The sequence below is a fragment of the Pelophylax lessonae genome (genome assembly GCF_965119305.1).
Source record: "Pelophylax lessonae genome assembly, chromosome: 6".
Classification (NCBI taxonomy): domain Eukaryota; kingdom Metazoa; phylum Chordata; class Amphibia; order Anura; family Ranidae; genus Pelophylax; species Pelophylax lessonae.
Window position 1 is genome coordinate 8,771,917 of NC_138773.1, and position 12,420 is coordinate 8,784,336.

General features: G+C 40.4%; 2 protein-coding genes across 2 annotated transcripts in view; one reads left to right on the plus strand and one right to left on the minus strand.

The window, feature by feature from the left end:
- LOC309558391 (uncharacterized protein) overlaps positions 1-12,420 on the minus strand; it is a gene marked incomplete at its 3' end in the record, with an annotated part of 897,500 nt that overhangs the window by 489,572 nt on the left and 395,508 nt on the right. The window lies entirely within an intron of this gene.
- LOC309557606 (olfactory receptor 11G2-like) lies at positions 6,509-7,462 on the plus strand (the record flags this gene model as incomplete). Its single annotated transcript, XM_082260398.1, has 1 exon — positions 6,509-7,462. The coding sequence occupies one exon, from the start codon at positions 6,509-6,511 to the stop codon at positions 7,460-7,462; it is 954 nt and encodes a 317-aa protein (XP_082116524.1).

A 12,420-nucleotide genomic window follows, 5' to 3' on the forward strand; every position in this document is an offset into this window, starting at 1 on the left:
TCCCACGGGACTTTTCCGTACCTTATGCAGAATAGCAATGGATACCGACCTTACCCACCCATTGTTCCATTTTTGCTCTTTCTCACTCTTTTGGGGTGTACCCTCATTTAAAATTTTTGAAAAGAAGCAGTGTTGGCTACCTCGTCCTCCTCCTCAGGGCCAGATTAATGTAGGGGCTATTGGAGCTGCAGCTCCAGGCCCCTACCTTTTATATAGGCCCCGGGTTGGCCATATTCACTGTGACCGCTCTTCTGTCACTTGTAAATACAGAAGTCTGGCTTCTATGCTCGCTTCCCCAGGCAGCACCCTCAGAACCTCCCCACACAGCGTGAAGGCCGGACAAGGAGGGACAGTTGGCGATGCATGGATGTGTTTATGGGCTTCAGAGACAGCATCCCATGTTGAATTAGGCATGCATGGCTGCACCCTTCCTCCTCTGGGTGCATGGCAAGGCACGGCCCTTAAGGCCCTTCAAAATCCTCAGCACCAAGCCCATGATGCTGTTAATCCGGCCCTGGTCCTCCTCCACCGCCGCTTCCACCTACACCGCCCATAGGTGTGCGCAGCCTATTGCATTAAGGTGTGCACCCCAAAGTTGAAATACACATGCATGTGTTTGCCAGCAGGGAGAGTAATGTATCGGGGCCATGTACCTGTAGGCAAGGAGAAATAGAGCAGAGCAGGTCCCAGGGAGATCTTTCCCATCTCCTCACTGGCAATGCTATGTGCCCTAGGTGATTAGGGTGTGCCCAGGCACACCCAGCACACCCTGTGCGCACGCCTATGTCACCGCCACATCCACCACCACCTCAACCTCCCTCCTACTCCATATGGGCCTCGTCCTTCAGAGATGAAGAAGAACATTGTTTTATTTTTCTGTTTTTTTTTGTTGTTTTAAGTTATTTCCCTATCCACATTTGTTTGCAGAGCACTTGCCATGCTCTTAATTACGTTTTGCTGCCATTTGCAGCACTCTAGCCCTTTCCTTTGGTGTTTTAGAGCCATTTTAGTGCCTTAAAGTTCGGGTCCCCATTGACTTCAATGGGGTTCGGTGTCCGGGAAAAGTTCGGTAAAAGTCCGGGACACGGACCCGGACTTTTTTTTAAAGTTCGGCCGAACCCGTCGAACACGGACATCTAGGTGTCCGCTCAACCCTACTTACCAACCTTTTAATTAAATGTTGATATTTTGCTATTTCTACCATATAAAACATTGATTTGCACCTGGATTAACCAATTTAGGTTATTTATTCTTTATAATGCTATTATGAAAAGATGATGCAATAAGTGGGCGATACAGAGATACAAAATGCAGCTCGACTTTATTTCACTGTTTTAGAAATACTGCATCTGCTGCAATTCTATAGAAAAAACATTTCAGAATAAACGTTTTGTCTTTTTTTAATAGAAATATAACTTCTGTATGGCATGAATTTTTTGTTTAAGCTATGATGTGCATTTCTCCATGCATTCACTTAACATTTATTAACTTTCAGCTGGAAAAAAAAACAGTTTATTAAGATGAAGATGTTTTTTTAACTGAAAATGTTGCTGATATAATATATTCTTAAAGGGGTTGTAAAGGTTTTTTTTTTTTAACTTTAGATTTTTATTTGAAAAAGATGTTGAATAACAGAAAAAAAGCTCACTGTAAACATATAGAGCAGTGCAAACATATGGGGTAGCAGTACAGTGAAATAATACTACTAAGTAACAATTCCATTGTAACTGAGCTGTGTTAAATAGAAGGATATGTTTATTCAACTATATAGGAATTTTTCTTTCCGGAGAAGGCTGGCCCCCCTATCGGGGGTCACACTGTGACCATACCCTATCTTATATCCTTGGGTGGCCTTAATGGAAAGCCTTCCCCAGAATGAGGATCTATATCCCTGATACGTAAACAATAATGTAACTAAGAATGTAGAATCTTGAATATAACATATGACATACCATCTCCTAAATTATGTGTGATTCATATTGTATAGTGTATTTTCTTTGTCATGTTCATATTTTAGGGAAGTATCTCCAAGGATCCCATTTGTTATGGTAACCTTGTATTTCGTGGTCTTTGTATGCTATTCATTACTCATAATGTGCTTGGGTATTAATGCTAGCTAATACAGAAGTAGATTTCCATATTTGTTCTAAAGCAATACGTAATGCAAACAAAATATGTATAACTACCGTCCTTACTTGTGCTCCCAAATTAAGTAGAGCTAGGGCAGGGGTCATGGGTCTAGATATGCCTGTTATTTCTGTTATGATTTGATGTATTTCCTTCTAAAAGTGGATAATTTTTGGGCAATTCCAGAAAATATGAATTAAATTACATCTTTGAAGACATTCCCTCCAACATAGGTCTGAACTATTTGGATTGATTTGGTGGAGTCTTATATGTGTCAGATACCTATGGTGGAGCATTTTCTGAACGTTATCCCAGTGATCAGTATATGAAGATGCTCTACGTGTGGCCTTCATTGCTTTATGCCATTGTTTAAGTGTTAAGGATTGATTTAGCTCTGTTTCCCATTTTATCATGGGTGCCAGTTTTACCAGAGTTGGGTAGAAATTGCAATATTTATAAAAGAAAGACATACCTTTGATATGGGTTTTATGGCTGTTCATGATAACCTTCCAAATTTTTGGGTGAATTTTAATCTTTCCTACAGGGATGGCACATTTATAGTGAGCAATCTGATGAATTTTGTAGTCTATTAGACTGTTGTCCTCTGACCTTCCATCTTCCTGCAAGAAGTCGATACCTTGTTTTGACCAAAGTTTTACGGAGAAATCCCGAATCAGGTATTCATAAGATTTAAGTGGAAATGGTATAGTGCAAGAGGGTTCATCAAGAAAGTTAATTATGTAAGGGACTGCCCAGGCACTTAATGTAGCTTGTATAATAGGGTAGTCTGGAGTAAATGGACTATGGTGGGTGCATGATTCTAATGCTAGAGCTGCTAGATCTTTGCCTGGTGTTAAATTCCCTTTCTACTTCGACCCATAATTTGCAAGCCTGTGCTTCGTGTCTGTCTGAGCCAGCGCTATCTTGGATCCACCTGCCACCTGCCTCTTCGGTCCATCAAGATTCTTCCATTTGCCAGACATGGTTGTTATGTTCCCCAGGTGGATGCCTTCTGTAACCTCCGATAGTCCGGGATTACAGCTGTGTGCCACTGTGGATGCCTTGGATTCCGGAGCTCGTCTCCTACCCTACCATCTGCTCCGGCTGCCGGCTCCACCCCCAGGTTTGTTTTTTTCTAATAAAAAATAACAAACATGTTATACTTACCTAACAAACAAACAAACAAAGAGCTGGGGGGGGGGGTCACGCCCTGAACATGCATTTCTAAAGCTGGTGCAGCTATGAACCAAGCGACATGCATATTTACAGAGAATAGCGCACACATGCAAAAGAAATGACTATCAAATATAAAGGCAAAAAATGGGGATTTGGTCCCACCATATGGCCATATTGTGCTCAAGCCCACCACTACGTCAAAGTACCCCATAGTCAGTGGGTCCTACACTATCCATAAAAAGAAGGATGAATCCAACCTCTCACCATTGGAGATACTTACTCCTTACTGGGAGAGATTTGCAACATCTCTCCCAGTAAGGAGTAAGTATCTCCAATGGTGAGAGGTTGGATTCATCCTTCTTTTTATGGATTTTATACTTACCTGCTCTGAACAGCTCCATTCCTCCTTTTCTGGGGGTGCCGCCGGTGCTTCTGGCTCCTCCCTTTCATTGGGTGCCCCCACTGAAAGCCGTTTTCCATGGGGGGTGCGCTTCTGAGTCCTGCTGCTGCGTCCATTGACACAGACAGCGGCACCCGGCCACGCCCCCTGCTCCTGTGTCACTGGATTTGAGTGACAGCAGCGGGAGTCCATGTCTCCTGCTGCTATCAATCTGTTCAATGAGGAGAGAGACAGTGGCTGAAGATGCTGGGCTTGTGCTCATCGCTGGATCAGATCGGGCTCAGGTAAGAAAAAGAGGGTGGCTGGGGGCAGCTGCAGCATAGAATGCATTATGGTAAAAAACCTTGAGACTTTACAATCTCATGACTTCCAGATGATTTATCCCCCCTTCATGACCAGGCCATTTTTTGGGATACGGCACTGCTTTATTTTAACTGCTAATAGCACGGTCATGCAACACTGTACCCAAATAAAATTGATAGTATTTTTTTTTCCCACAAATAGCTTTCTTTTGGTGGTATTTAATCACGTGTGTGTTATTTATTTTATTTGCGCTATAAACAAAAAAAGACATTTTTTTAACATCCAATCATTTAAAAAAAAAATAAATAAACATTCTTCATAAATTTAGGTCAATATGTATTCTGCTACAGGTTTTTGGTATAAAAAAAATCCCAATAAGCGTATATTGATTGGTTTATGCGGACGTTATAACATCTACAATCTATGATATATATTTATGGAATCTTTATTTATTTATTTTTTTTACTAGTAATGGTGGTGATCATCGACTTATAGAGGAACTGTGATATTCAATCAGACACTAACTTACAGTTTTGACCATTTGGGGGAACCAGAGACACTGCTTGGGAAGGGGTTACACATCTAGGGCGATCAAAGGGTTAACTGTGTACCTAGCCAGAGTACTATGAGGTGCTTTTACTAGGGAAAGAAATGGATTTGAGTCCCTGCTTTGCAGGCACACAGAATCCAACCCTTCCCCCCTGTCAGAACAGCAATATGCCTTGTTTACATTGGCAGATCCCCATCCTGTGTTGTTTACCGACAATCAGCATGTGCCAGAGGACATCAAGTGCCTGGCACCCACAGATCGGCTTCTGCTGTGAAGAATAACAGCAGAAGCACCCCGCTGGTGGTGCGCACGCGCCCCCTGCAAGCGAAAGTGCAGGATCACTTATACATACTGTGGCAGAGCGTTGCCTGTCAGGGTCTAAAAAGAGGTTGTGACCCAAAGTTCTCATCCAGATAGGTTGAAGGGCTCCAGGGAGCTTGTGACATGAATAGGAAACTAGCTTTTCAGTTTCCTCAGTGTTTGTAAAATATGGGGGTTCCACCCCAGCAGACAGGAGGTCTGGTCCAGAAGTCAGGAGGGCTCCATCTCGGGAGACACAAAGTCTGGCCCAGGAGTCAGGAGGGCTTTACCCCGGCAGACACAAAGTCTGGCCCAAGAGTCAGGAGGGCTCCACCCAGGCAGACAGAAGGTCTGGACCAGGAGTCAGGAGGGCTTTACCCCGGCAGACACAAAGTCTGGCCCAAGAGTCAGAAGGGCTCCACCTGAGCAGACAGAAGGTCTGGCCCAGAAGTCAGGAGGGCTTCACAGGGCAGTCAGCGCCACATTAGGCTGCTATCTATGTGCACCCAGTTGGTGAGCGACCAGTCTGTAGGAGACAGACACGGGCCTGAAGATTAAGGCCAGAGTGGCAGTGCTGCAAGTTCAAGCCACAGGGGCTGAATAAAAATGTATTTTGATTTAAAATTGAAATGCTGAAACCTCTGCAAGGGAAACCCTGTTATTTTGTGCTTGATGAAATGTATTTTAATAAACATGGGCGGGGAAAGCCCTTAAACGATAGCAATTTATAAATACCTCAACAGGGATCTCAGCATAGAAAAAATGCTATTCAGTCGAAAGGATTGCATGAGGACTTGAGGACATACAATGCGATTGGAGGAGAAGCGTTTTAACCTCAGGCAAAGTGGGGGGTTCTTTACTGTTAGGGCTACAAGATTGTGGAATTCTCTACCACAAGAGGTGGTTTCTGCGGGAAGTATGGTGGCTTTCAAAAGACTCTTAGACGTACATCTCAAGGATCAGAACATTCAGTGGTATGAGAGATGATTACGGCCATACACACCTACACAGGTTGAACTGGATGGACTATTGTCTTTATTCAACCTCACCTACTATGTATATGTAAGAGTGAATGGTTTTGTAAATTTTGTGTTTTTGTACCATACAAATTGAAGGTTCTTTCATATAATAGACAGTTTAATGTCAGAAATTTTAGTATACATTGGTGTCTAAAAAGTCCCACCACAAAAATGTAGTTACTAAATATTTTTATTAATTGGGATGTTGGCTCAGTTCCTCCATGTTTTTTTTTTTTATTTTATATATATTGTGAGATCTCGTAGTACTCAGATCATGGTGCTAAATTGAAATAAGCTATTTTCGTTTAATTTTAATTTATTTAATGATAATTTAATTAATTTGATAACCATCTGAATTATTGGCTTTACCCTCTTTGCAACTACCATTATGATGTCTCTCACTTTTATTATTATTATTACCATTATTTTCATTAAATTCAATTCAATTATTATTTTACATACCCACTACTGTGCACCTATAAATAAAATCTCAAGCAAAGGTTGAATTAGCTTAAAGTGCAAAATCAAATGAGAAATAAAAAAAAAAAAAAATCTTCAAATTGGAAACACATAAAAAAAACTGTAAAATTAATTTCCAAAAAATTGTTTTGATTCTTTATCAGAAAAGATAAGATGGATTCTACTCTTCAACAATTACCAGACACCCAGAACACATCTTCAATCTTCTTTTTTATTGTTGGGTTCAGATTATCCCCGAATTACAGACTTTTTCTCTTCAACTTGTTCTTAATCATCTACATCCTGAGTTTATCATGCAATCTCCTAATAATCATGTTGGTGTTTTTTTCTGACCTTTCACAATCTCCTATGTATGTTCTCCTCTCCAATCTGTCACTGTCGGAGGTCTTGTTTACCAGCAATATGTCTCCCCCCATGCTCCATGTAATACGTAGAGATGGTGCAATGTTTTCTCTTGTTGGTTGTTTCACACAGTTTTTCTTATTTGGGTCATTTGCTGTGGCAGAGAGTTTCCTCCTCTCGGCAATGTCCTATGACAGATTTTTGGCCATCTGCAAACCTCTCAACTACAGGATAATTATGAGTCCCAGGTTGTGTCTTTCTCTGATTCTTGTCTGCTGGACTTTGGCATTTTTGATTATTTCCATCTCTATAGGTTTCCTAAAAACTTTAAACTTTTGCAGGTCAGATATCATTGACCATTTCTTCTGTGACGTTCTTCCTTTAATGAAGCTGTCTTGTTCCGACACTTCCATTGTTGAAATGGTTGTGTCTTTGCTTTCATCATCAGCAACCTTATTCCCATTCCTCATAATTGTAGCTTCTTATGGGTTTATCATCCAAGCAATCACCAGGATTTCTTCAGCAAAAGGGAAGAAGAAAGCTTTCTCCACCTGCAGTTCCCATCTGGGAGTTGTCTCCACCTATTATGCCACCTTGATTTTGGTCTATGTGGTTCCACCTGGATATTTATTGGTTGCAAACAAAGTCCTATCTTTGCTCTATACAGTGATCACCCCACTATTGAACCCCTTTATTTATACCCTGAGGAACCAAGACATCAAGACTGCTTTCAAACAAACTTTGACATCCATAAGAAGAATCTGAATGTTCAACATGTTTACTAATCCCTGATGACGTCAGATGTGACAAAACACGTCAGGCGGAGCTGCGTACGCGCACCACCACGCAGTTGGCCATGTTTGATACTGGAAAACCCGATCTTTCTGTCTTTGTCACGCCGGATTGTGTGATTCAATGTACACAAGACATATGTGTGAATCCCCTTTCCGTTAATAAAGATATATGTTTTTTAGCAATAATATACTATTGCAGTGCTTTTGTTTTTATATGATCCGAACCTTCTCTGGAATGAGTTTTAACCTCCACCTTGGTGCTAGATTTGTTTGTAACCTGCCTTTCTGAAAGTGACTCTCCTGCCTGTTGGGAATGCCGGATTGTTTTTAAACCTAAGCGCAAGTTGACCACTCAGGGGGTCACACGTTGTCTGGTAAGCAGAGCATGGGAGTGTGAGGTGTCAACGAGCTTATCTAAGGACCCCCACTACCATCACGGCTGTGGGACTATTGCATCTGCTACTTTTCCCTTTTTTTGATCATATATATATATATAACCTATATATTGTTCACCCTTTGGAATTGGGATATATCTATTTGTATTTCAATAACACTAGAGCGCTGCACTACTTGTTTATTTTATTCAAAATGTTTACTGTTTAATGTGGTACAGAAAAGAAAGAAGAAATAAACAGTTGAATGGACGTTTCTAAACAATTTTTTTTTTTTTTATAATACAGTACTATTTAAAAACAATATGGTTGGTCCCATAATATAGTAACTACTATATATGTATATAGAATGATAATATATCATTAAAAATCATATCATAACATATCATATAATATCATATCATACAAAAACCATATCTTGCTGCCTTGCCCTACAACCACTGACTCCATTTATTGCTGACACTATTAAATTGGTTTGACTCAATCTACACCGCCTCCCTCGGTCACTTGATAACCGCCCACGGTTTCCAATACCATCTCTACGCCGATGACACTCAAATCTATCTGTCTACTCCTCACCTCACTCATTCAGTCTCCTCTCGCATTGCTAGCTTACTTACTGACATATCTACATGGATGTCACACCACTTCCTCAAATGAAATCTCTAAAACTGAGCTGGTAATTGCCCACCCATGCCCCCCTCCATGACTTTTCCATCAAAACTAGTTATGCAACCATCAATCCCTCCCCTCATGCCAGGGTACTAGGTGTAATCCTGGACTCTGACCTGTCCTTTCAGCCCCAAATCCAATCATTGTCAAAAGCTTGTAGACTTCACCTCCGCAACATCTCAAAAAATGTGCCCCTTTTTAACAACTGAAACCACCAAGCTACTCATTCACTCCCTTGTTATTTCTCGCCTTGACTACTGCAACTCCCTTCTCATAGGCCTACCACTCCATAGGCTCTTCCCCTCTTCAGTCCATCATGAATGCTGCTGCCAGGCTCATCCACCTTACCAACCGCTCAGTGTCTGCCTCCCCTCTCTGCCAATCCCTACACTGGCTCCCAATTGCCCAGCAAATTAAATTCAAAATACTAACCACAACATACAAAGCCATTCACAACTTTCCCCCCGAGCTACATCACCAATCTTGTCTCCAAATATCACCCAAACTGTCCTCTCCACTCCTCTCAAGACCTCCTACTCTCAAGCTCCCTTGTCTCCTCCTCCCATGCTCGTCTCCAGGATTTCTCCAGGGCCTCTCCCATCTTCTGGAACTCTCTACCTCAACCTGTACGGCTATCCCCTACTCTAGCTGCTTTCAGGTGATCCCTGAAAACTCATCTCTTCAGGAAAGCCTATCACACCGCCAACTAATCTTCCATCAGCTCATTCCCTACTGTTACAACCTCTTGTAACACCTGCCCCACCCCATTAGATTGTAAGCTCTTCTGAGTAGGGCCCTCTTAATCCTCTTGTATTTTATTGTATTGTAACTGTATTGTTGTAACTGCTGGCGCTATAGAAATCCTGAATAATAATAATAATATTTGTTTCTTTTTTGTTTCACTGTTTCCTGGTGTTCTTTCCAGTGATCTCTTCCAGCTCTGATTTTACACTCTTTGGCAACACTTTGTTTATGATGTTGCCAGGTTATGCTTGATCCTTCTGGGTGCATACTCTGGAAATGCCACCATCTCCAGGTTTCCCTACTAAATAATGTTCTCCGGTGTCCTAGCCTTACAGCCATAGCCTGTATATTTTGGCTCTGCAGTTTTTAGCATGCTGGCATTGCTAATTTGTCATCTTGATGTACAGTTAGGTCCATATATATTTGAACACAGGCATAATTTTCATACTTTTGACTCTGTATGTCACCAGAATAAAATTAATACAAAACAATCAAAGTGAATTTGAAGAGCAGACTTTAATTCAAAGGGTTTGGCATGATTATCAAGTTCAAATGTCAGGAACTTCAACCATTTGTTGTTACACAGACCCCCCCCCCCCATTTTCAGGGGCTCAAATATAATTAGACAAATGAATAGAATCATAAATAAAATGTTCACTTTTAATATTTTGTTGAGAATTCTTTACTGGCCATTACTGTCTGAAGTCTGGAACCCATGGACATTACCAAAGACTGGGTTTCCTCTTTTCTGATGCTTTGCCAGACTGCCTGCAGCTGCCTTCAGTTGTTCTTTGTTTGTGGTTCTTTCAGCCTTCAGTTTTGCCTTCAGCAAGTGAAATGCATGCTCAATTGGGTGGAGATCAGGTGATTGGCTCGGTCTTTGCAGAATATTCCACTTTTTTTCCTTCAAAAGCTCCTGGGTTGCTTTTGCGGTGTGTTTTGGTTCATTGTCCATCTGTACTGTGAAGCGCCGTCCAATCAACTTTGCTGCATTTGGCTGAATCTGGGCTGACAGTATATCTCTAAATACTGCAGAATTCATCAGGCTGCTTCTGTCTTCTGTCACATCATCAATAACCACCAATGACGCAGTGCCACTGGAAGCCATGCATGCCCATGCCATCACATTTCCTCCACCATGTTTTACAGATGACGCTGTGTGCTTTGGATCATTAACTGTTCCAGGTCCTCTCCACGCTTTTTTCTTCCCCTCATTCTGGTACAGATTATTCTTAGTTTCATTCATCCAAAGAATGCTTTTCCAGAACTGGTGTGCCTTTTTTCCTTTTTTTTTTTTGGCTTTTCTATTCTTCACACTTATGAATGGTTTGCACCTTGTGGTGAACCCTCTGTATTTGCTCTTGTGAAGTCTTCTCTTGATTGTAGCATTTGAATATGATACACCCACCTCTTGTAGAGTGTCCTTCACTTGTCTGGATGTTGTGAATGGGTTCTTCTTTACCATAGAGAGGATCCTGCGTTCATCCACCACTGTTGTCTTTCGTAGACGTCCAGACCTTTTTATATTGCTGAGCTCACCAGTGCCTTCTTCTTTCCTCAGAATGTACCAAACTGTTGTTTTGGCCACTCCTAATGTTGTTGCGATCTCTTTTGTTGCCTTGCAATGGCCTGTTCCACTTGCATGGATGGCTCCTGAACGCATGATGGAGGTTCACAGCAATAGATTCCAAATGCAAATACCACACTTAGAATCAACTCCAGACCATTTACCTGCTTAATTGATGAAGAAATAACGAAGGAGTAGCCCACACCTGGCCATGAAACAGCTTTTGATTCAATTTTGCAATTACTTTTGGTCCCTTGAAAAATGGGGGGGGGGGGGGGTTCTCTTAAGAGCTGTAGCTGTAAACCGATTTGGATGCACATACCCCCAAATTAAACCTGAGAGTGAATATGTTTTGGTAAATACCAAAAAAAATACTAAAGTTGTGCCTGTGTCTAAATATATATGAACCTAACTGTTTGTTTTAGATGCTTTTACATCTTGGATCTAAAATGTTGCTTTGGGTTATATTGTATTATATTATATCCAATGGTAAAGCTCTTACTCTGAACCTTATTAACCATTTGACCTCTGGAATATTTACTCCCCTTCACAAGGCCAATTTTTGCGATTCGGCACTGTGTTACTTTAACTGATAATTGGGCACCATGCAACACTGTACCCAAATAAAATGTATGTCCTTTTTTTCCCAAAAATAGTTTTCTTTTGGGGGTATTTGATTACCTCTGCAGTTTTTATTTTTTGCGCTAAAAACAAAAAAAAAATGACAATTTTGAAAAAAAAAATATGTTTACATTCTGCTATAAAACATTAAAAAAAATTGAAAAAAAAAAATCAAATTTATTTTATCTAATTTAGGCCAATAGGTATTCTGCTACATGTTTTTTTGGTAAAAAAAAAAAAAAAAGCGTATATTGGTTGGTTTGTGGTTTGTTACTTTAATGGACAATAGGGCATTGTGCAATACTGTACCCAAAAAAAATGTATATCCCTTTTTTCCCACAACAAGAGCTTTCTTTTGGTAGTATTTGATCACCTCTACGGTTTTTATTTTTTGCTCTAAAAACAAAAAACAAGATTATAATTTTTAAAAATTAAGAAAAAAAATCGATCCCCTCTGCGTTTTTATTTTTTTGCGCTAAAAACAAAAAAAGACCGACACTTTTGAAAGAAAAAAAAAACAACATTTTTTACTTCCTGCAATAAAACATATCCAATAAAAAAAAATGAATTTGTAAAACACATTTCTTCTTAAACTTAGGCCAATATGTATTCTGCTACATGTTTTTTTGGTAAATAAAAATCCCAATAAGTGTACATTGATTGGTTTGTGGTTTGTTACTTTAACTGACATCATGCGACATTGTACCCAAATAAAATGTATGTCCTTTTTTTCATGTAAACTATCTCACATGGCCGCCATGATACTGAAGACCCACATGCTGGTCTCTATCTCTCCATGGGATTAGGACAATCCCATCAAGTGACTCCAAAATAAAACATTCATACCTAATAAGGGATTAGCATGAACCCCTCTAGTGGCTACAAAGTAGAACACACCTAATAAAAACATAATACATTCATGTCTAATACACA